The 26,994-nt window shown below is 34.6% G+C and overlaps 1 protein-coding gene across 2 annotated transcripts; it reads left to right on the top strand.

The window, feature by feature from the left end:
- Nucleotides 1–863: 863 nt before the first annotated feature.
- On the top strand, nt 864–26,591 carry LOC129282580 (uncharacterized). 2 transcript variants are annotated; one of them, XM_064113856.1, is made up of 16 exons: nt 864–1,902; nt 3,562–4,897; nt 7,078–7,097; nt 8,746–8,799; nt 9,138–9,252; nt 10,565–10,772; nt 11,272–11,401; nt 14,767–14,822; nt 16,277–16,388; nt 17,133–17,236; nt 18,971–19,070; nt 20,184–20,337; nt 21,701–21,785; nt 22,366–22,524; nt 23,391–23,559; nt 24,284–26,591. In XM_064113856.1, exons 1-16 carry the CDS (start codon nt 1,864–1,866, stop codon nt 24,464–24,466), a joined length of 3,024 nt encoding a protein of 1,007 aa, XP_063969926.1. In that variant the 5' UTR covers nt 864–1,863; the 3' UTR covers nt 24,467–26,591. The 2 variants fall into 2 exon arrangements, with proteins under 2 accessions (XP_063969926.1, XP_054774439.2); XM_054918464.2 differs by having other exon boundaries at nt 900–1,902; nt 17,130–17,236.
- Nucleotides 26,592–26,994: the final 403 nt, after the last annotated feature.

Genomic DNA, 26,994 nt, shown 5'->3' with positions numbered 1-26,994 from the left:
ATGTAAACCTTCATGATGACGCCACCACTCATAATGGAACAATTTCAACGCTAATTCCCCTTTGGACCTTGGTTATACACATGTTCCCTCACTTGCAATATACACAATTAACTACACATTGTACAATTTATGTTGTATACTGTATCTACTTTATATACACACCACAAATGTGGCTTGATTTGATTCGGAACAAAACACTTCAAAAACATAACAAGTTAATTTAACATAATATGGAGGAATTTTGTTTGAATGGCACAATGTACAGTATATGGCTAATGAGGGCAGTAGCGTAATAAACCAAATATTGATAGGGGCAGACATAGCGTATTGGCCAATATTTATAAAAAGCAAACTCAAATTTCGTGACAGGTTTTTACATAATGATCTGAGAACGATTTAATATTTCACCCCTTTCCTTCTTTTTCATTATTTTATCCCTTTTTATGTGGCTTTGAAAAAAAAAACCAGGGAAGGTTTATGGCCCCAAAGCCCCCTGTCCGTGCCCCTATAGTGCGGGCATATTAGGCATGTTCCATTACATTTGCTCCAGCGACAATTACATCGCTCTTAATTCAAGACACTAAACGAATGACCAACTTCAACCCTGGGTTTGACATCATACCCTACACTAACCTAACCCTAAACCTAAACTAAAACCATATTGCAACCCGGCGTACATCTAAGACGAAATAAAGCCCGGGGCAATAGTCGCAGGATCAAATGCCGTGTCACCATTACACAGAAAACGGCTGTTATGCGAGTCTATAGTGTCCTGTAACCCAACCAATAGTAGTTCTCGAATGAACATGACAAACCTATGAGTTATAGCCTACAACGAAAGCTAGTAACTTGACGGTAAAGTTACGGGTAGTTACGATATTCAATTCCACTTATATTTCAAAGTGTGGATTTCTTGTCTCCAAAGCAAAGTTGATGTCCTAAATCTTTTCCACTAAAAGCAGACTTTACCTAAATGTCAATGCTGATGTACTGGTTTAGTACGCGTTTTCCGATTACAGGATACTGAACAAAACCTGGTTATTAAATGCAGACGTCATCCGGTGTGATACAGAACGACTGTAACCAATGCCATCTTTTCATTGTGAGCTCTACTATCCAATTGGCACTTGACGCCGAGTTTGATGGTCCTCATGGTGGGAGGAATATTGTTATTTATGTTTTGTTTATGATTAACGTCTCGAATAATTAGTTCTACGAAACTTGAAGTTGCAATCCCTCATTCTGCGATTGACATGGTGGTGGGTTTGGAGATATGTTTGTGAAGTGGCTGATGTTCGTCATGAAACCAACCGTTTTCATTGGACAACTCGAAAACAAGTGGTAGTACATCCAGTATTTACTCTTCCACCTCTCCCACCACCAGTTTCGGATTATAGTTCGCGTATTATGAATGACTTGACTGACACGGATTTTCAAAAGGAAATTGCGGTGTGCCTGTGTTTTGGTGTATCATAATCATCATGATCATAAGGTGGTGGAAATATTACTTGATCTTGAGTATGATTTAACAAAATGCGCCTAAATGAGAGTTGTAACACTACGGATAAGCTTGACTCCGCTACCAGTGACCAAGTGCACAAGTAAACGATGAACACCAACTTTTGTTGTGCTTTTGATGGGCCTATATTCACAAATTAACATTTTCTTTACCAATGTGCAATGATAGGCGATAGTATGGGATATTTCCTGATTTCCTGAAGTGATCTGTTTCCAAGCCAACAAGACTTTTCGCACAACAGTGCCACATGATTTAATGTGACCTCCTTCAATCTGGAGTTATACTGCTGTCCTTTTCCCGGAAACTTCCTACTGAACCCCAAAAAAGACTAGGAAGGTTTCACCATGGAAAAGCTTTTACATTTTGTCATTTCCCTCACACTGGTAAGGATATGCTATATTTTATTTCCATAATGCCGATCTGCTATCTTTGCTTGATCTTGATTTATCTGAATCAATCTAGGCTTCACACAGAGAACAAGAGAGAGTTACACTGTAAAAAAATGAAGTGCTAATTTAGCACTTACAGTGCTTGTATAGTGACTGCACTACGAGTGCTGATTTTCTAGTTTAAATTTGAACTAGAAAATCAGCAATCGTAGTGCAGTCACAATACAAGCACTGTAAGTGCTAAATTAGCACTTCGTTTTTTTACACTGCATAGAGAGAGAGAGAGGTGTTGAATGGTGTTCATAGAAGACCATACCAGTTATTTCACTCTGGTCCGTATTCTGAAGTCGCGTTTAATTTAAACCCTGGTCTAAAGTTGTGATTTAAAGGACAAGTCCACCCCAACAAAAAATTATTTGAATAAAAAGAGACAAATCCAAAAAGCATAACACTGAAAATTTCATCAAAATCGGATGTAAAATAAAAAAAGATATGACATTTTAAAGTTTTGCTTAATTTCACAAAACAGTTCGATTCACATCCTGGTAGGTATGCAAATGAGGAGACTGATGACGTCATCCACTCACTATTTATTTTGTATTTTATTACATAAAATACGAAATATTCTTATTGTCTCCTCATTGTCAGGTGCTACAATGATTAATTCCTCCCTGAACATGTGTAGATAGCATTGTTTTATACTATATGGTTCAGTCAAGTTGGTCCTTATTGTCAAATCTGTAAAAAATGAAAAATTGTATCATTCAAACAATAAAAAACAAAAGAAATAGTGAGTGATAGACATCATCGACTGACTCACCTAATTGTGCATATCACAGTTTTGTGAAAAATAAGCGAAACTTTAAAATTCCATAACTTTCTTATTTTTTTTGCAATTTTGATGAAATTTTCAGGGTTATGCTTGTTTGATTGTTCTCTTTTTATTCAAATCAACATTTTTCTGGGGTGGACTTGACCTTTAACAATGAATAGCCATTTGGGACATATAGCTCATTTGACTTTCAAATCATCCTTATCTGTCTGGGAATGATAAATAAGATAACTGTCTTCACCATTAAATAATTTGGGAAAGAGCTCAGTAAACAAAAGAAACATACCATGACTGTGAACAATTTTGACATGTTTGGCTTCCAGAAAACAGGAATGTTCATTACGTTTATATTTGACACTGACAGTTATATTTCATCTCTAGGACTGGAGTCAGTTTTAACCCCCCAGAAATTACAGTGCAGGCTTCGTTCAGATTTGTCCGTCCAGCGTGTCCAGGGTGGCTATTTCATATAAAGGCGTTGTAAAATATAATGTATTGTTTCTGCTGCTCACAATCATGACAACGGTGTGTATAGAGGAGAAGAATACAGAATATAGAGCAACCTTACTAGCTCATCTCAGTATGCGTTACTTCCGTTTTTTTCAAGTAGTTAGTTGAGTTCTTAATTATACAGAATATCATCATCGTAAATGCACAATTTTGACAGTAAGAACAAATACACGGGACAGACGCAAAGGGTATGACACAATACTACTTGAAACAGTATAATCTTCATAATTAAATGACTAGTTTTGTTAAGAAAGTCTTCGCTGTAATACAATGCTCAATTGTGTCTGTGTCTTGTCCGAATTGCCCTACAGGTCCTTTGTGTATGCCTACTCTGTTTAGTTGGAGCTGAAAAGGGACCAAATTACGGGGGTAAGCTCTTCGCCTTCAGCTTCTTGGCGGACCGCAAATCAAGGCAAAAGGAGAACAAACCCTGTGTGATTGATATAATCTCCGGGGATCTCAAGAATTCATCGATTCATGTAGCCATTCCCAGGACAAATTTCGAGAGAACGTTTATTCTCCAACCAGGGCATGTAGAAAGGGTGAATCTGAGCCTTGGGACCCATCAACTTCCCGACTACAAAAACGCCACCGTTATTGTCAATTCTACACGAAGGATCGGTGTCGTAGCGTACTTGGAGTTCCTTCGGCCAGTTGCTGCCTTCCATGTTATACCATCAGAATCCACCGGAACCCGCCATATCATAGCGCATAACAAAAACAAACTCACTCTGTTTACTATAACATCCTTGGCAGATAACAACTTTATTCATATCTACAACCCATGGGGGAATCAATTTAATTGTGATCCACTGGAAAGTGCTAGCACAGACAATGCTACTGTTGTATTGTGGAGGTTTGAATCAATGTTCTGTAAAGGCAAGAAGGTGGACCTGACAGGAACATTTGTGAAATCTGAGAAGAATGTTTCCGTCGTTGCAGGTGGGATGACTAGCTTTTTCGAGAAGGGGACGGGGGGATATATCTTGGAGCAAATGGTGCCACAAAGGTTTTGGGGAAACCACTTTGCCGTTGCGCCTTTCGCCAGAATCGACAGGTTCAACTACCTACTCAAGATTTTTGCACCGGAAGGAACAGTCGCAAACGTTACAGTCAGTGGTCTTGACTGGGAAAATTGGTTTACCGTTCATGGTCAACATTTTTCATTTGATGACCAAAGGGCGTTCGATCAGGTTATTGAGATCACTGCAAATGAGTCAATTTCAATCGTTAAATATATGATTGGTTCCAATGAGAGTAATGCTAATGGCATCCGGAGCGATCCAAGTATGTTTAACGTTCCTCCTCTAAACGAATCTAAGCGAAATCTCCTCGTTGATGTGCTTCCCTTCGAGAACGAAAACATCATGGACGTCATCATAAATTGCAGGGATATCCAAGGGTTCCTGGTAAATGGAAGTGAACTGAAAGTTAGCCGTGTAATATCAATGGTAAACGGAACGACCTATTGCGCCCTCTCTTACGAACTTGAGCCGGGTCTGCACTGCGTGTCACACAAGAACCCAGAGGCCTCTTTTCAAGTTGCACTATATTCTTGGAAAATGGGTAGAAATGGTTCGAATGCGTATGCCATGGAAGCTGCCTTGGATGTTCCTGCAAAATACCCAACATGCTTGCCCGTCGAAGGTAGGTTTTCAAACTTCATATCAATATTGCACGTTTTAGGATACAGCAGTTTTATAATTGGGATATCCTAGAATTCAACAAGTATTTTAGCTCTTCATATTCTTCCTCTGAAAATATAATCCCAAGTTGACAAAGGTGCTGGCAGTATAATTGGCTCAAATCTGATGCAGTTTACAAAAAAAAGTATTTCCGGCCTCTTCTTGAATGTAAAGTAAGGTGTGCTTAAAGATGTTAAACAATTATTTTAGTCCAGGCTAAAAATCATGACCTTGTATTTACACGAACTGATTAAAGGGAGGCAAATACAAACAATTTAAAGTCAGAATATCAATGTTTAAATTCAAGCAGTACTATCTCCATCGAAATAATTCGTCTCTCATCTTATGCAAAAGATCCTCGTCCAGCTCAATGTGGATTACAAACATTGTTTTACTTTCGAGACAAAAGTATACCGTGGCAACCTAAACATGTGTCGAATATAGTAATATTGAAACTATCTCATCAACTTCGTTTACCTCAATAAAAGTTTATAATATGATAATGGTAATAATATTAAGTAGGGTTACAATAATGATATGATGATAGAAGTAATAGAAGTGATAATGATAATAATAGTAATGATATTAATGATAATAATAATAATGATATTCATGGCAATAATAATAATAATAATAATATGGTAATAGTAGACATTACTGTAATTTAAGTGTCAATTTCGCCATTTTTTTATTAAGCATCTATCTCCAAATCTTTGAACACTTGCATAATGCGAATAAAAGCATGGTTACACATGGAGCGACATTTAAATGTTTCGATCACAAAATATGTTTTAATAACATTATCAAACATTATTCAAAATACAATAAAAACAGAAAAACTAAACTTAAAGTAATAACAAAAAATCATAATACCAATAGTATCCTTGGAAAATGAATAGACGAGTTGAATACACACACTCACACACACACCCGACCACAACTCACACTTCTATTAATTTAGGTACCTTGAATATCAATCTATATTCCAGTATAACGGACTTGACCTTGTCACGTATATTGACATACACACTTATAGGCCTTCTGTTAATTACATCTAATGGCTTGCGTAGAACGGCAGTATTAATTTGAATCCGGAAATACCTTAAAAGCCTTTCATCCAAATCGATTATAGTGCTATAAACGTATTGCATATCATATAGGCCTATATATGCGAGTCTTTAATAGCCCATATACGCATCAACTAATAGATAAAGTGGGATTATATACGATAATAATTTGTACTATTGCATTATACATGTTATAAGTTGATTGAAGTTCCCAGAGCTCTCTTCCCTTAAAAAATGGTGAGACCACATTTACAGCATAAGTAAATAGGCCTAGAATAACTTGTCAAAATTGCTGTACATGTAATTTTTCACAATAGTAATGTACATGTATATATATTCCTATGATGGTTTGCTTTATAAAAAAAAAATCACAACATTGTAATAACTGTAATAATTTTACGATTATAATGGCTGTCGGCGAAATAACAAAGTGGATATTCTCGTAATGATCATGCCAATGTTGCGTTGCTATGTCGACTGACAATATAAGCAAAATATACCGAGGTCGGGCAAATCATATTTAATAGTCGAACGAAACTCATTCAAGCATGTTTTGTATATAGCCTCAAGAAAAAACCCAAGCTTCTAGGATCCTTTAAAATGCCATAAATTTGTAATGATATGATACACGGGGGTATAGTTGAACTTGGATTGAAGTCTCCTGCGTAGCCTCAAAGACCAACCCGAAGAATAAGGGTTATCAAAATGTAATGCTAAGATACGTCACAAATCAATCGATTTGGATTTCATATTTATACTTTAACTCTTTACATCTGAAACATTCTAATAACCTATAATTATTTCCATCTACATGCTGAGGATTTTAAAAATTTGATAAAAATGCTCCCCTACGCCTTTTCGTTAACACTCCTCATACATTTGCTGAAATTAGCTGGGATTATGATGATTATTGTCACAATTTTTTTCACAGTCGATGATGTTGTTTTGACTTTTTGACGATATTGCAGTTAACATTTTATTTGTTATTTTGATGGTAGATATCTAATTGTTTTTATCTGCTTTCCGTTGCCATGGATTTTGTATTAATATTTTATACCTCCCTCTTTCCTCACAGAAAATTCCCCAGAATACCAGGTAAAGTATTTTCATTTCCTATTCTTTGAATTCCATGTATTGAATACACCGGCAATAAAAAAATCCATTAATAAACAATAGTTTTTTCAATAGGCATATCACTGAGATCAGGGCATTGCTATCTAACAATTATTTCGACACAGATGTATCACCTCTAAGCATTTATTAGGTCACATAAATGTTTTTTTGTTGGTAAAAAATAAAAATTTATTGATTTTTTTTCAGTTTTGACCCTCTTTGATTCAGTCGCTTTCATTAAAGGAATGATTTTCAACACAATCATACTAATTCACCTTTCGGATACAGACTGTTTGATTCGTTTTACTGAATGCTTGTTTCTTTTCGTGGAATTATTAAAAGGATAGATCTAAACAGGATGCAGGATTAAAATATGATACGGTATTTTACGTATAAGGGAAAATGGAAAACAAACTGCTTGTTGTGTTTGTTCTTATCCGTCAGAGTTCGTCTCCTAAAAGCAAAGTACTCTTTTTATTTTCATGTTTCTTCTGTGACCTTTCTTTCAATATTATCGAGAGATCATGTTTCGTTTACCGTGTTTCATTATGATAAAGCACTGAAGGTTATGCAGGGATTTGTCGAATGACATTGAAGACATTGAAATGAACATGAAATCGAAACGATTTGGAAGAAATGAGGGTCGGTATCAACTTCAACGCTAAACAAATTTGAAAATATCGTTGCCAAACGCTGTTATTCGTTGAATACTTCATGCCGGATGTATAGTCCTACAGTGTAGACTTTGATACACCATGATATACTGGGAAATGTATTTTTTCATAGAATGTAGCTAAATGAATTTAACATGGTCGGAGAGAGATTTATATATATATATATATATTTATTCACACAATTTATTCAATATTTATTCACACAATATTTAAATATAAAAGAGTTGCCAAAGCTGTAGTACATGTATAACTTCACACATTTATATATATATATATATATAAATATATATATATATATATATTTATGTATATATATGGTGTGTTGTGTTACATGGATTTTTCGAAATGGTGTCCCATTTTCAATACAGAAAAAAATAATACATAACAACCAGCTAAGCAACAATTACAAAATTATATTAACAGTTGCAAACAAAATACGTTTATTTTTCTTGCGCTGAAGGAATTTATGACAGTATGACCTACCTGATCTTCTTTTTATTATTTTCTAATTTCTCTTGATAATTTTTTTCAGTCATATGCTTATAGTCTCTGGATAAAGTTCCTAAATACTTAATTCAACATCTATTTAATTGGTGTGTGACAGAATACCTGCATCCCTTCAAAATCAAGTCAGACATGTAGTCTTCCTTGTTTTTTTTAACAAGTGCACACCTAGTTACCAATAACAGCATTTCCATTTATTTGAAAGCAGGATAAAAGATCAATGTAGATTAAATGCCTTGCTCATTGGCATGTATAGCCAGGTGCCTGACACCACTCGGCCACGGCACCTCTTGTTTCTTTGTCGATTGCCTTTCCAAGAAGAAATGTAATTAAGCTGTGCAATGATTTATTAAATCATTTATTCTTACGCAAAAAATAAGAAATGTTAGTAGTTCACATAGTTAAAAAAAAACAAATGTTAGTAATTCAAATGGTTTGTTTTTGTTAAACAGTTTCAGGAAAGATTGGCTGGATTACAAGACGAAAATTACTGTGGGAATAATACCGTAAGTTCTGCTTTCATTATTTAAATCTTAAATATCGTTTAAATATCGTACCATGCACAACAATATATCCTTCATTCCTTTGTCTCTTTTTATTTTGCCAATTCAGAGTTAAATAGAGGTTTGAAGCTTGGACCGTTCGATCTCTGAACTGATTGTTTATGCTATCAACTTAATAAAATGATTTCTAAATGATCACAATAGTGATCCAAACAAGAAAATAAAATCATTTTTGGCGAACGCTCAATGACATTGTGATGAAATTTCGTTTTAGAATGTGTAATCACGTATGAATGCAGTGCATCATCTATTTATATAATATACAAATATATCTTGTTTAGACTCTTAATCGACCGACCAACATTGCCATGGAAATTGAACATCTTGCAGTAGAACTTGCCGCCAAAATGATAGCCCAAGGAGCACCAGACGTGCATATAGATCTTGGAGTTGCAGGTGAGAGAAATTTGCTAACATGATAAATATATATTTCTATATAAAACGTTTCTTTCATTTTATGTTGTGAAAAGTTAGTTTTATACCCCAAAATATTACATTTTCTCATAAGAATAAAAGGACTTTCAATTAGTTATAGGACAAGGACATCTTTTTGGACAGTCTTCTTGCTTGAATTTTTTTATTCTTCCCTGCCTGTTCCCATTTCGTCTCTTCCCTTTTTCACAATTCGATTTACCTTCTGTTGGGGGGGGGGGGGGGGTCTCCCCGTGATACACCGGCCCTACATTAATGTATAGTTTTTCTAGTTATTACATTGTTCTCAAAAGCTAACTACTAAAAATCATAATCATACTCTCATTATCAATCGAAAAGGCAATTGTGTTATAGAATAATTCGCATAATGGGACATAATAATGAAAAGAGGAATGTATTTGTATTTTTCTTTTTTTAATGTACTCAATGTCAACTCATTTACAAAAAAATGCAATTACGGAAAAGAGGGTGGACTGATAAGTGAAAAAAAATTCTAAAATGAGAAAAGCAATTTTTGTTCAAAAATTTTTCTAAAAAACTAATAACTTTTACAAGAATTCACCCAAGCATTTTAGTAAGATAATAATGATTTATTCTTGTCATATTAACATTTAATCTATCTTAGTTTTAAATTACATTAATCATTCATTCTCTTTCAGATATTTTTCCTCGAAAATAGTGAATTGATTAAAAAAAGTTCAAAATTTCCCCATGGGTGCAATAGATCATGTTACATTCTTGATTGTTTTATACCTACCGGCTCTTCTTGACTTTCTGTTTTTCTGATTCTGTATGATTAAAGATACGTATAGTTCACAGGGTCATTACAACATTATTTATCATAATAGTTCATGTAGTTGGTGTGTATAAATAGATTTCTTAGGGAAAGTGTACTTTTGGCTAAAAATAAATAAAATTCCAATGGCCATAAAGTAACAACATTTTTTAAATATGTGAATAACTTGGATTGAATAAATCAAACAGTTGATATATAAAAAAAGAATTACTAACCTTAGAATAGTGCAAGATGTTGATGTTTGGTTTGGTGGATTCGACGTCATATTGGGACAGGGATTTTCGCTGCTTTAAATAAAATACTTTGTTAATACCGTCCTTAGCATGCGTAGCATGCCTTGAGCCCGGAACGTTTATATATACATGTATATATATACATATTTATATATATATATATGTTAATTAAGTAAACACGTTTCAGAATATCATTAATAAGGGACCTCAGTGATAGCGATGTTTTTTTGTATCCTTTGTGCAACAGTGATAGAAATAAAAAGGATCAACTCGTCCGGTGTCGATCCATCTACAGTAATTTCGATACCAAGCAACGCCAACTCGACCCAGCCGAAGACGAGGGGTCTAATAAGCATGGAGATTCTTCAAGAACTGGAAACCCAGGCGATAATATCGATTGTTTTTCGGAATCTCGGGGAAAGAATCGATAATTGTTCAACTTCTAATGATTCCGAGTAAGTTTTACAATCTCTCTTTACCCTTTAGTGGCACATATAATGTTTTTCTATACTTTCTTGCTTGATTCTTATGGACGAACTGAAGTTTTGTTTTATTGATCGAGATCGCCGATCTGTTTTTTTAAATCGGTTCCTCATTTCATTCTGAATGAAATAATGAGACCATTTTCAAAATAATATGTTATTCTCGCAAATTCAAAACCACAGGAAGGAGGGGGCGAGGTGGGATGGATAAAAAAAGTAGGCCGACTGATTTGCCATTTCCAAATTTTCCATATCTTCTCTCTTGTTTTGGTATAAGCTCTTAATTGTTAAAGAATTTATGAAATGATTCATATATTGGTCACGAAAGTTTAAACGAGTTTTCCACAAGGATTTTGTCTTCTTTTCAGGAATACACGAAAGAGTTATAAGCAAAGCCATCAAGTCTTTATCGGGTCGATCGCCAATCTAGTAGCTCTTTCGAGTTCATGATTATTTTTTTCCTCATATCAAGGGCCTTGGACCCATCTGGTGACCGGGAGATGGTCGGCAGCCAGGTTCTTAGCCTGAGCCTATACCCCTCAGTGGCCTCAGAACTAAAACTTCCCTCCCCTGTCGGCATGGTGTTTCCTATGCAAAAATTGGTGAGTATGTATATAGTAATAAACCATGCGTGCTAAATGAGTAGTCATGGTCATGCTATCATGCTACACGCTAAATGCAAATAAGCTAATCTGGCCCCTATCACACTATTCTCAGACTGAGACGAGAGACCAGTCGTTCTGGAATGGAAGAGTGCATTACAGCTCCTTCTGGATTGAAAATGTCTAAAAACATACACTGTTCACTCCAGAAAGAGCTATAATGCACTCTCAAAAGATGTAAAACCCACTCCAAAATGACTGGTCCCTCGTCTCACTCAGAGAGGAGTGTGATTTGGGATCTGCTGGGCTCCGTAACACAAAGGTTTGCGATGGATTGCAAATATGAAAGAACCGCACTGATTTGTCCCTGGTCAGTATTTTAAACCAAATGCACGTGTAACATTCGTATTGATTGGTCAGTTCATTTAGCGATTGATCGCTATTCTTGGTGTTACGGAGCCCAGATTAGTTCTTTCCATTTAGAGAGTATTATTTCACCTATCAAAATAAGAAAGAAATAAAACGGGATCGAGCTACACACACAAAATGTTCCCTTTGCCTCTGCAAAACTAAGTAGAGATTGTTATTATAATTCCTGCACAATTTAAGTTGTTTATAATTGTGATTTTCTTGTTTTGCTATCGAATAACATTTCAATGTGACTCTTGAAATATTTCTAAAAACAAAACATAAGCATATCTGAGAAACACACTCATGGGATACACTTTTTTTTCCCACATCGATGTTTACGCATCTAATTCAGAAACACTTTCCAGTTCCCCCCTTTTAAGCATCGAACTCATTACTCGCTCCCTCCCCTGGTTTTTGTCCCGAGCTTATCACAGTTTAGAACAATCCTTTCTAGAAAGAACAATATGGTACACATGTTTTTCATCAGTGTGAAACATATAACGAAATCATCTTCACAAGGTTCAATTTGAGCATTTCAAAAGTGTGCATCACAGCTTTAAATGGTGCTCTACGTGAAATTCCTGTGGACACACTGTACTCCCCCCTCCCCGTTTGCAGTAAGATGGGTAAAAAATGACACTTCTTTGTTCTCCCTTTTCCTCTTCAACCATCACCTCGTCAAACAACTCGTTGCTTGTCACCATGATCATGTTGATGTAATAATAATAAAAAAAATGTATGCATTGCTCTCATTTTTATCATGGTAACGAGAAGATGTTTGTCCACGAATGTTGTTGGCTTCTGTTAGTTTGTAGAGTAACAAGTTTTGACAAGGCATTAACCGAGCAGGTCCTGGTTTCGGATTATTGTCGGCAGGAAGCAACTTGTACTATAGTCAAGACTTATTGGGCGGAATACCATTCGCATGTTACGATGGCTAAATTCAATTGTCAGAGACAAAATATTTGCAGACGATGTTTAGAAAGCAGAGTATACCTTACATCGTGGTCAGACAGGTCACATACACATTATTTATAGGTCACGTGCAAAGTCCCAGTTGGACAGTGTAAACAGGAATATCTCCTTGTCACATGCCATTGACACACGATTTTGACGTGTCCACGCTAAATTTAGCAAACCAAAATCGGCCATCAATGTTTTATATAAAGACTTAGATAGCAGAACTTTGATAATTGGTGTCCTCGTCATATTCCCAACTTTCAAAGTTGTATTTTCCAATTTTAAGTTTAAAAACTCGTCTTCTTTCAGTCAGAATACATCTATTGGACATGACCAATTAAAACATAGAAGCTTGAGTAGAAACATGTTAAATGGAAAATCTTAAACAAACTAAACATAAAACAAAGCAAACAACCCCCTAAGAGCAAAATAAATAAAAAAAATGCCTCTATACTCATGGAAAGTGCTACCTCTCATAGCGATTGTATTTCCGTTTGCATCACCTACATTACCTGAAAATATTATTGATCCCTTATCACTAAAAACACTAAGGAAATGAATTCTACGTATCAAAAGTGTGATTTAATCAATTTCGAATACGCTGTACTAATATATTCATGTCCATCGATTTTATAAGGTGCTTAAAATCATAAACTTTAAAGGGTGTATGGGGCAAGAGCAAATGGTTATTATGACATCCCCATCTCCCATCCCGCAGAAGAGGACCAAACACGTACACTGACCAATTGTTTATATATTACATATATACACGTATACATATATGTATATATATATATATACACACACACACATCCTCACACATATACATAATAGTTAAAATAAAATGACCTAAATCAAGTTTGCAAATAAGCGCGAGAAACATAGGATTGAAATTTTAATCATCCAGGTTAAGAAAAAAACAAAAGCAAGCTCTTTCCCAATATGCAAACTGAAATATATTCCCTTTTCATGTTACCTGGTAAATTTTAATGATGACTGGTTTATTCATCATATGAATGTGTAAGGGATACTGTATTTCAATACCACAAAGGAAACATTTTGAATATTTCGTCATCTCGTTGCCAAAATAAATCCTTACTTTGGATTATTTGGGAACCATTGTGATTTAAGTGTTTGGCTCATTGATAATAATTGTTTACATGCTTACAGTTTATTGATAATTGTCACTGGCCTCGATTTCTTTTTTTTTTTGCTAAATGTCTTACATAAACATGGTTTCTATTGGTGCAGCTATCCTTTAAAACTTAACTTGCTATTTTAGGAGTCGAGTCACGAATCGAAAGTTAGTGTACTTTGCTGACGACACCCAATAAGTACATGCCTTTCGAAACACAACGGTTTGATTGCATTGTAAAATTGACAGTATGGAATTATGAAGTCTTCCCTGTCGTATGTGAAACTTCAATTCTGGTGATGATATATGAAAGTCTAGCATTTTTGTTGATCTGTTTGTTTGTCTTCCAGTAGAGCTATAATATACAACTTCGGACTTTATTCATGTAAAACTTTCAGAAAACAACAAAAAAAAAAAAACAAGGACAGGCGGCCTAAAAATCGATTCTCATGATTAATGTATATGTGTTGGGCCTACAAAATAATTTCACAAATCGTGGTTTTAGAAAATATATCACAATTTGTCTTGAATTGTCGTCTCACTCTATTTCACCCCATAAGCCTATTTTCGTCTTTGATATATTTTTCAGGCATGCGTACTCACCGGCAAACATACATGCACACACTCCGACACATATAACACGCAATACACTCGCGAGTGCACCCTCACCCACACACACTCGCAGTGGCCGCACTCACCTCACAAATTTTAGGCCTAAAATTTTCAACATAATATTTATCATCATGTTCTCAACTGTCTGATATTCCACTCGTGGTTTCATTCTAATTGTCTCACATCTGCTATTTACCACTTTCACTCTTTCCTCTTCGGTAATACGATCATGTCACCATGGCAACAGCCACCACGCTTTGCCGACGGTCTTGCCCTCTGTTCGTTCTGGAATCACACCCTACGGTAAGTGTGATATTCTTCATAATAATAAATTCGTTGGGAGAAGGTGAGAACCCCGCTGACTTGTTCTTGAAATTTTATTTGACATTGTCACATCGGCTTACGAACTCTAGTACTCTGATCATTCTTAGACCCCTATGTTTATTGACATCTGTTTTCGACGAGGAACGCATCGAGTCCTAGACTTTCATAGGAGATTGATTATTCCGTCATGCGGTGCTTGCCGTGAAGTGTGAAAAGTGTTACCCGATACATGATCATGTTCTTTTTTTTTTAACGAATATTGCTATGATTTTGTGAATTGATACCCAGCAATTGTTTCAGTGAATTGCCATGTGTCAGCAGACCCCTTTTCATAAAAACTTCATTAAAAAACGCGGGGCTGAATATAGTCACGTACATGTATATATAAATAATGGGAGTGAAATTCGCCGAGTAAAACGCTGGTAATTTTATCAAGTTGATAACATGTAACAAAGTTTAATTATAAATTAAAGTTTAGCAATATTTTTGTGAAAACAGTTGCATATACCGTATATGCACGACGTATATTCATTAGGTTGGCTGTTTATGTCATGTCCCTATACTTTAATTTTTCTCAAGAAATCACAATTTTGTATTTGATATTTTCATGCATGTGTGTATTAAATGCTTCATTTTCAACGTCCCTATACTTTAATATTTTCAAGAAATCACAATTTTGTATTTGATATTTTCATGCATGTATGTATTAAATGTTTCATGTTAACGAAATAAGTTGCAGTAATGAATATCTCGTACAATATTTCATTTCACTCTAATCGGACAATGATTAAATATATAATGTATCATTTAATAATATACAACCGAATTAGGATATGCCATAATCAGCTTGCTCATTGCATATTCATGAGGGGATGCATATAACTATTCAAGCAAATACAAAGGATTAAATACCCTTTTTTTGTCACACCATGGTCACTGGCGAAGAATGTGACCTTACCTTTCCTTTTTGAGAGCTACACTCCTGTTAACATTTTTATATTTTACGTATTTACTCACGGTATTTGACCGAACCAATTGTGATATATATATCTTGTCATTGTGAGTTTTGTATCCATGACGAAGACGCGAGGTTTGCGTCGAAAATTGGGAAATTACTTGGAAATAAACTTTTGTTGGAAATGAATGCATTAACACTCAAAGATTTACTCTTTGTCTGTGTTTTCTATCCATCTGTATCCAACACACGGTATGTAATCTATAATTTATATTTCGACTCATTTTTTCAGGTTTTACGTCAATCATTGTTTGCTCGGTGCACGCCATAATTGTTTTTAAATTATCAAATATTCACGATCACGTGTATCATTTTACTAGTGTGGAAATTAGATACTATTTAAAGGCCAATAAAAAAGTGAAAAATATAAAACATCATATCATCGGTACGATTAATGATTTTTATTCATTTATTTCAGCGGTTGGTCTCAGGAAGGATGCTGGCCTGAATTCGTCAACTCGTCGGTAGTCGAGTGCGCCTGCGATCATCTTACTAACTTTGCTGTCCTGATGCAAATAAATGAATATCACGTTAGTCTTTTCGGGTTTTTTTTTTCATCTGGTTTAATCAGCCCTTTTCCAAGATACGTACAGGTGAAACGTCCTATCCAGTGACTGCTGCAAAAAGTATGAAATCACCGCCTGGGCTGAGGTGTTGAATTATGTTTTAGTGATAAGTGATTAGTGAGTGTGTGTATGGGAGTTTTGAGGGTTTATTATGCCACAACCACTTTCGTCAGCCTCTGATTGAATCTAGTATTGTGTTTTAAAAAACTTTTTTAAGATTCCTTATAAAGAATGAATTTAATTATGGGGATTTGTATGTTCCTCTTGAATAATAGTCAACAATGTAAACCATCGGCTACTCTGTAGAACTTACACACGTTCAATCTATTCGTTCAAGAATAAATAACGAATTCCAACATTGCAATGGAGTAAGTTTAAATCGGGATCTTCATACTCCCATGTATGCTAGGATTATCTAAAGGTATGACCTTTAATTCAAGTATTTAGTTGTCACAAATGTAATCTTCCATGGTCTTCAAATGAGAATGGTGATCATTGATGCATGATAAATACATGACGTCAATCAGGTGGCCAACCAGAGCATTGGAATGTAAAACTATAATTTAGCCATTATCTGTAATTTAATGATAATCATAATCGATGTTTTGTTAAGTGTTGTTTACATGACATACAAAGTATCGATTACCTTTAAACCTATTTTACCAACTAAGATAATTACTATCCCCTCACCTGTTATACCGTCAGCAGCTTTCTCCCGCCGATACACTCGCAGCAAACGTGATTACGTCAATTGGATGCGGATTATCTATAGCGGGCGCCTTCTTCACAATCTTCTCATTCATCATCCTTAGGTAAGTGAAGGGCTTCATTCAAGTGCTCAACTCATTTTTTTAGCAACTAATTAAATTTTAGAGAAAAATTGTTTACACTCTATCATTTTTTATTAATATTTTGTTGATATTTTTAAAAGATTTGTTCTTTAGCGCATTTTAATTAGGCTTATGATAGTGAGAATAACGATTATTCTGATAATGATGATTCTATTATATACTATTTTAACCCTAATTCTCCCGGGGGGGCCATTATGCCCCCCCCCCCCCCTCGACAATTTTCGCGATATATCTGCTGCGCAAATTTTTTTGACCTCGCCGCTAACTGACTTTTTACTTTCAAGTCTCGCGCAAATTTTGAGCCCAAATTTGTGACGCCCGGGTACACGGTTACGACATTACGCAACATTATGTAAGTACATGTCAGACCCAAAATTGCTCATAAACTTGATTTCATGTACAAATCCAATGCAAATTGTGTATTTAGCCAAAATTCATAAATGTATCATTATTTCTACTTTTACTGATTAAACTTAATTAATTTTGCCTTGTTTATGATCAGAATTAAGTCTGGAACAATTTCCATTGAAAAAACAATAAAAAACACAAAGTAAAAAAACAAAGAAATACATATAAAATTCATAAAACAATAAAATACATAATAAATTGATTTCCAAACTGAAGTTTTTTTTTTAATGCGATTGTTAAGAATGCTACAAAGAATATTTTTACAAAAAAATAGCACTTTAGGAGCTTTATTTAGTGAATTAGAGCAAAAAGTATGATTTATGCATAAATTAGCATAATTAATTCATATAAAATAAAATCTCATTATTTTGGAAAATTTTACCATACAGCCTTGTAGATTACATCGCACACTACCAGCGTGCAAATTTTTGCGTCGCTCGCGCGATCGGCGGCCGAGATCTTAAGGGGGGGCCATAATGGCCCCCCCCCCCCCGGGAAGGACAAGAATCAAAATACCCCGGGAGAGTTAGGGTTAAGTATTGCTATTACAATGATCAACGTCTCATTGCTATTATAAATAGTCAGAATTTGTCTAAACTTATTTGCATTCTTCTTGTCAATTCAACTCAGACGATTACCATTATGTTGAGTGGATTTCAACAGCTTGATTAAAAAATAAAGGTAACACCTGCCAGAAGGCCTATAAGAAAGATTTATTGCTTAAAAGCCCTTGCTTCAGAATGTCGGCTATGAACAAGAAACAACCATCGTCTGCTTTAATCTGACATCTTCCTCATATAATAATTATACAGTTACAAATTTAGTTTAAAAATGTGAAATATAAAACTACTTCCTTGTAAATTGTGTGGATACGGCTCTAAACGAACCCATGATTGTGCTCATGAAGTCTCTGGTAAAAACAAGACAAAAGGCATCTGTTTCTGTATTTTCAAGAGGAAGACGACTACGATTAAGAATAACAATACGGGGGGGAAATGCGACCCCCTCAGGACTGCGAATATTGGTTAAATTCTACTCCCGAAAATAGGTATTTTGGCAGCTATGAGAAAAACATAAAATGGACGCAATAAATACATATTTCGATACGTTAATACAAAAATGAAAACAATACAAGCCCTCAAAAATACATATTTCGATAGGTTCCAAGGCATGAGTGTTTTCAATATTCTCTTTAAAGTTTAGCGAGCTTGAATTTAGAATACATGGGGCTGTTTAACATTTTCTTTACTCTAACCTGATAGCTCTTTTCTATATTTCCTTTATTAGTCTCAAATCAGACCGGGTAATGATCCATATCAACTTGGCTCTCGCCGTGGGACTGGGCCAGATCATGATCCTGTTTTTAGACACTCCCACCAAGTATCAGGTCTGGTTGATCCTATTTTACCGGAATCAATTTGAGGACTAATTATGCTGCATTACCGTAGAGCGCCTAGGGGAAGGCTTAAAGGGGAATTTCACACCGACCAAAAGTTTATTGTGAAAACAGAAAAAAAAAAAAAATTAGAAAATATTGGTGAAGGTTTGAGGGAAATCTATCCAAGAAAAAAAAATATATTAAAATTTTTTTGTGACGTCATATGCGAGCAGCTTTCCCACATATCAAATGGTAAAAAGTCAATGAATTGTCGCTTTTCAGGAAATTGAAAATAGTTGTTATTGTACATTTAGTACATCAAAAGACAAATCATTTCACACCCGCTCGTGAAGGAAATTTTAAAAAAGTCATCACAAACCATTGGAAATTTGAAATTCATGCATTCTATATTACCTAACATATGGGGTAGCTGCTCGTCTATGATGTAACAAAACAAAAACTTTGATTTCTAATAACTTTTTTCAATCTTTGATGGATTTTCCTCAAACCGACACCAATATTTTTAATAATTTTTTCTGCTATTCGTACAATAAACATTTTGTTAGGGCGAACTTCCCCTATAAGCGCTATATAAGCAAGTGTAATTATCTTTATCCTCATTTTATAATCATCATTATAATTATCGCTATTATTGTTTTCATTGTAATTTTTATCATTATTGCTCTTGTTTTTATTATTATCTTTATTATAATTATCAAAATTATAATATTGGCCTATTAAAGGAATTCATGTCTGTATTTTGTTTATATTGAAAAATCAGTGCATTGTTAACCCATTGCCTGTTGGTCAAAGTGTACTGGAACTGCGTATTGTTATTATTATTGTTATCATTATCATCATCATTTCCATTATTATTATTATTATTATGAAACTTAATAATTTATAACATTTATAAAGCGCTTTATACGAAAGACATAAAGCGCTAAGAAAAAAGAAAAAAAAAAGAATATGAGTACAAGATATTATTACTATTATTATCAGTATCATTATTATATACGTATTACCATTAGTATTATTACAATTGTTATTAGTATCATTATAATTATTATTTTTATCATTACCTATTTATTGCTTATTTTTTATTTTGATATATGAATATAGGTCCAGTGCACGGTCAAAGCTTCTCTACTCTACTATTTCTTCATGTCTGCATTTTGTTGGATGTTGATAGAGGGCGTCAATCTTTTTCTACAGGCCGTTGTGGTCTTCAGTAAACCAGGAAGCAGAATTAAGATATATCTTGTGATTGGCTGGCGTAAGTCACGTGGAACGTCATCGTCCTTTCTCGTATCAGTACTTTCCTTTATTTATTTATTTATTTATTCATTCATTTTATTTATTTATCTATTTGTTTATTTCTTTATTTTTATCTATTTCTTTATTTATTTATTCAATCATTTACGTTAGGAAAATTGTGTGCGCTTTTGCATTGCACGTGTTTGTTACTCCCATTAATCCCCGGGCATAGACACTGCTTACCGGGTTGGAAGATAGTAAACTAGCTTGCCACTCAAATCTACGAGTTGCCCCACATAATTGCCGTTTTCCATAGGCACTAGGTTGTTTGAAGTGCTGACGAGTCTTTGATTCATGATTATAAAAGACTGCCATAACAATTGGACAAGATTGCTTTCTCTCCAAAACTGAATGGAGCACTTAATATTGTAGGTTCATCTTCAGTGTGTCTGATCATGGAGCGATCATGATCTGGGGAGCGTTTCATGAAAGGACTTGTCGGACGTTTTATCCGACAAGTCCTATTTTATCCGACAGTTACTATAGTAATAGTGCTTCTCAACCGATCAGAATCCAGGAAAATTGTCAGATCTGACAACTTGTGGGACGACAATATTGATGAAACGCCCCCCTAATGTGGATGCAGCCTAGCTTTGCACACGGGGTTGACGAGTTATAGTCTTGATTTCAGACCATGTTCTGACCCGACTGAAATGAATGCCGTGCTCGCATAATAAGTTGTTTTCTGGTGAAAGCATCCGTTTATAATATCATTTATGTACTAATGTGTTTCGGTTTTTTTTAAGGTCTGAAGAGTAATACACTGGGTCACAGAATAGGGGAAAAACGTAAATGTATCCTGAAAAGGAAATTCACCCTGACAAAAAGTTTATTATAAAAATAGGAAAAACAAGTGATATGAAACATTGATGAAGGTTTGAGAAAAAACCATCAAAGAATGAAAACGTAATTAGAATCGTAATTATTTGATCTGTGACGTCACGAGGGAGCAGCTTCCCCACATAATGTTCATGATGGTATAACAATCAATGAAATGTCTTTTTCTAATAAGATTGAACATGTTTTTTATTGTGCCTTCAGTATATTAATAGACAAATCATTTCACACCTGCTCCTGAAATAACAAAGATATGAGTCACCACGAAAAATTAAAAATTAAGTATTTATTGATATTATATTTTATAACATATGGGGCAGCTGCCCGTAACGTCACAAATCAAGAAGTTTGAAATCTAATGACTTTCTTTATCTCTGATGGATTTTCCTCGAACCTTCATCGATATTTTGCTATTTTGACACCGAACTTTCCGTCAGGGTGATCTTCACCTTTAACATAATATACCTTTTTTATTTTCATCCTAGTATGCCCGATCATTCCTTTGTCAGCAACCCTTGCGTTTTATAAATGCAAGCTTGGTGATGACGTAACAACACATGACAATCCTGTGTAAGTATGAACACAAATATTGGATTATTGGAATGTATTTACAATGAGAGATACATCAGTTCTCATTCCAACGGCGATGGCGAAAATGGGAATGTAATGGTTATGATGTTTTACAGATCGATTGCTTACCACGAGATGGCGGTAGACTAAGAACCTAAATAGACTACGCAGAGTATAGCAGCCTTTCTAATCGGCCTACATTTGACCATTATCCAAACTCTATCCATTTTCTTTTTTCAAAAAGAAAACAAATTATTTAAAAAATCATAGTCAGCTATGAGCCAGTGACGTTGAAAAAATACTTTTTCTTTACGTGACTACAGTTTTACAAAATATATGGAGAACATTTTCAAATAGCGTTTCGAAATAGTATACATGTATATAGACATTTCAAAAATTTGAAAAAAATGATATGCCTGATGTAATTTCGTGTTTATTTTTGTGCCGGGAAAGTTAGGTTCTCGATCAGAAAACAGAAGTATGAAAAATATACTTTTTTAACGAGCTGGGTCTCGACTAAACGGACCATTTTCTTATCTCTTTTCGTTTGCCAAAAAAATGTTATCCTCTATTCTTTCAGATGCTTTTTAAGAAGAGAAGACGACTCGATTTGGTTCTTCGTCGTCCCGATTCTGACCATCATTGCTCTCAACGTCTACTTCGTTTCAAGAGTCGTGTTCGAGATCATTAAGCTTGCTGGCGGACCTACGGTTGTCAATAACCGGATCACCCGGGCAAAGTGAGTAAACGTGTCTTTGTTTCAGGTTTACCCACTTGTTGGTGAGTATGCCTTTGAACATAATTTGTCCATTGCATACCAGCAGTAGGGGCTCAGTGGTAGAGTGCCTGCAACCCTGCTTCGATCCTCGGAAGAAAATAATAAGAATAAATGATACTAATACTAATCATCATCATAAGGATAATAGTAATGATAATAATATCAATATTATTAATGATAATAATAATATTAACAATGAAATAGCAATAATAACAGCAACAATAATAATGATAATAATAACCTCCTACATTCTCGCTTACATTTCAAACAGAGCGTCATGGGCAGGTGTATGAGTCTTCCTCACTATTTTTCCTCCTGCTCTCTCAAAGTCCAAATAATGATTCAGGAGTTTATTTTTTACCCAGTTGAACAAATGATTAACCGCATAATTATGTTTGGAATGCTTTATGCGATATCAATATTTTTATAAATGAGTAAAATATATTATCATTCAATATTTCATTGAGTATATTGGCTGAATTATGATCATCTGTTTCTATGTACTATCGAATTGAAATGAATTAAAAATGTTTTATTATTACTGCACTTCGCAGCCAAAAGACTGAATTGTGTATATACAATATATTGGTTTACATTCATAGCAGTACAACTGGTAAAAAAAAATCAGATATGAAATAAAAACAGTGGTATATATTGCAATTCAATAATTATAAGAGTGAACGTGCATACCAAAAGGAAAATATAAAGTAAAAACTAAAAAGTGTAAGGTGGTGGTAGGATGCATTTTCTAATAATTATCATCATCTATTAACAATTGTAACTGCTGCTTAATCATCCTTGATTGTTTCATATTTGCCTTTTTAAAGACACGGCGTGAAGGCCTGCGTGATTCTCCTACCGGTAATGGGTTTGACGTGGATATTTGGCATAATGTGGCAGGACCAATCAACGCTCGTCTTCATGTACCTCTTTCTCATCTGCAATTCTCTCCAAGGATTTTTCATTTTCGTATTTCATTGTCTCTTAAATTCAGAGGTATGTTCCATTTGGATTCCCCCTTGTCGATCTTTCACGTTCATCCCTTTTTTTCTTCTTTGCCCCTATTCCCATCTAGTCTCCAGGCACAGACCCTGATTGAAACTTTGTTCAAGAAGTGGGTCTTCACACAAGACTAGCACTTATTAAACTTGCTGTTTTCATTTCAGCGAGAAGAATTTCAGTTCACATGTCCTTTTAAACTAAACATTCGAATCCTTCATTCGAGTGAAGGGTTTGCACAGCAGACTAAATATGCTCCTTTTTCTTCTTTTCCCTTTGTGTGTGTGGGGGGGGGAGGTGGGGGTAGCTAAGATGCAAATTATTCAAATCGACTACGTCATTATTGTCTACTGTATACAAATATTTGCTTATTGTTAATACCTTCATTGTCATCAATGATACGGAGAGCACACTGCAGCTGTTGCAAAATAACCCCGTTTAACATGAACAATATGAATCGTTACTAAATAATTGTTGTACTGCATTATGTTTGTGATCACTATCGATAAAGTAACCATTTTGATAGTGATCAGATTTTTTCCTAATTTTTTTCTCAAAAAGTGTCAAATACAAGAAAAAAAAAGAAAAAAGTGTGTATAGACTTATAATTCCCTATCCTCCATGTCCCCGCCCTTCTCTATCTCTGTCGCTATTTAAGTCTCACAACCACTGTCTTCCTCTTAACTTTGCTTTTTCCTTGTTTCTGTTTTGCTCTTAATAGGTACGCAATACCTTTAAGCGTAGGAAAGTCGAATGGCGGAATTCGTTTTCTCGACGGAGTTCGTTCAATCTCAAAGCGTTTCGGAGCGACGACTCGAAGAGGAAACAAAACACCGTCGATACCAACAGACTATCCGCCATTGCCACGCCCACTGGTTCCCATAACAACGAAAATAATAACTAAAGTTATTGTGACTCAAACTTTAGCCAGCCCCTTTTCGCATATTCTCAGTTACTTCCATGTGATTCTATTCTGATCTCGTATTCGCTTTAAAAGAGTTGTGACGTAATATTACTAATGTATACTACACCTTACTTATCGTTTATTTTAAATTATAATAGGCCACGCCCATTGGTTCCCATAGCTACAAAAATAATGACCAATGATGGCGTGACTTTTTAATTCGGAAGTGTGGTATAGCAACCCGCAAGTCCATTCCTGCAGTTTATATATGTTTGTGTGCTTTGGTGGATGTGTGTACGCTTATTTGATTTGTAATTATAATTAATTAAGACGAAGCTATATTATACCTACAAATGGGGTTTTGGTAAAAATTGTTGCAAATAACGTCTTTTTGCGCTCGCAAGGCTGAATTTCTTATTTAGAGCTACATTGTAGGACTTTTTTTAATTAGAGGCTAACAAAACCCACCATTACATTTTAATGATTTTTTTCCGTCTTTAGGATTTGCATCTATTCTACTTTCGATGTAGTCATGGCCACGTTCGCAGACTTCATTCTAGAATGTGATAAATTTAAAGACACTCAAGACGACATTAAAGGAATAACTAAACATGTATTTTTTTCTTTTTAAAAAGGCTTCCCAATTCTTCTTGAATAATAATGATTATTTGATTTTATCAATTTGAAAAAAAAAATCAAATATTAATTTCAGGAGTATACTTTATGATGCTTTGACTGCGCATCTTATTCACTGTCTATTCGATGGTAAAGCTGCATTTATCTTAAATGTATGAACATGATTAATATTTGTTTCCTCAAAAGCGAGATAAAAGAAAAAACGTGACTAATTTTAGTCTTAATTTCAAAAGCATTGTGTGTGTGTGTAAACTAAGGACATGTCCTTATCTTTTCACGTACATTCAAAATGAAGTTGAGTGCGATATACTTGTAAAATCATATAAACAGTGTTAGCTTTGATATTAACTATGGCTGCGTCTGTATAAAGCAATAGCATGTATCAACCAAATCTATAACGGCCCTTTTATTGCAATATTCTTTGGGACATCAGTCGTACGAATCATTTCTTGTTTGTAAATAGCTGGCCTATTTATAGTAATGCAATATTGTTATATTTACGAAATGTTTAAAAACGAAAAACGTTTGCCTGAGGTGTGTGTGTGTGATGGTGTGTGTGCATGTGTGTGTATCATAATACGCTGTTGATTGTCTACGTACATCTACATCATATTGATTTCATAATTACAGCCCTTGTGTTATCCTTGTGTTATGTTTTTTGTAAATCTGTCAAACATTTGTAGCTTTTAATGTATTGACATATTAAGGATATTCGGTAGGTACTATCTTCTAAACGTTTTCTCAGATGAGCTTACGATGATAAAATTAAAGCACTTTAATAGCCGGGTTATCCTGGATTTTACTTGATTTTCCCTTTTCATACTTGAATATAAACTGGAATGTCAAATGTGCAGATTTGTTTGATAATGGCGTCGACTGTATCGCATCAGATAATTATGATACAATTTACCCCCCCCCCCCGAAGAAAGAAAGAAAACACACAAATATTGTTGCAAAGCACCTTGTGGGTAGAAATAACATTTTCGATTATCCAACTTTCCTTCACATATATTTATTTATACATATTTTTATGTGTTAATACAATTATGTAGATATAAAAAAATGCTGATAATCATATTGCATGTTCACTTTTCTGAAGAAATAAAGGATGAAAGTTTCCATTGCTAATGTGATTTTTGTTTCTGATTACCGTTTATATTAACTATTAAGTTATTATGCCACATATTTTTGTATTTTTTCTATTTTTTGTTTGCTATATACTATTAATTTGTATTTGTTAATTTAACTTATGTTTTAATTTCTTCTCTTCCTGTAATATTCTTATCCACAGCGCTTCGTCATCCTTTTACTATGTCACAGAGCACTGAAAAAGCGAGTTCTATGAGTAATCTCATTATAATTAAAAAAAAGTATCATCTTAAAACAACAATGTAATAACATTTAAGCATTTGGTTGGACCGAAATCAAAAATAATATTCAATTGATGAATGAGTTGACAACTGGTACTCCATTAAAACGTGGTCTAAGTAAACCCAGGTTTAACTCAACCATGCCTACAACCCACAGTGGTGTCTGACATCTGCTTTATCAACTCGCTCTATTTGATATTTCAAGATTTCTACAGGGAGTTGGGAGTACAGGGCCCTTTCTTACAAAGAATTACGATTGATCCAATCAATCTAAATTGTATGGAAATCCATCCATACCATTTTTTTTCTACAAGAAATTCCCTAGTAAACAAAGAGAATCACACTGAATCTTAAAATGATCGATAAATGTATGAATATACACTATATCTAGAAAATATTTTGAACAAACTTGAGTTTTAGATGTTGACGTTACTGGCCATCCATAGTTATGGTTGATCGGATCAATCGCAACTCTTTGTAAGACGGGGCCCTGATTTCTATATCTCAAGCACACTTCAATCA

This window comes from Lytechinus pictus, chromosome 19, assembly GCF_037042905.1.
Source record: "Lytechinus pictus isolate F3 Inbred chromosome 19, Lp3.0, whole genome shotgun sequence".
Classification (NCBI taxonomy): Eukaryota; Metazoa; Echinodermata; class Echinoidea; order Temnopleuroida; family Toxopneustidae; genus Lytechinus; species Lytechinus pictus.
The sequence above is the reverse complement of the archived record's forward strand: the minus strand, read 5'-3'. Positions and strand labels throughout refer to the sequence as shown.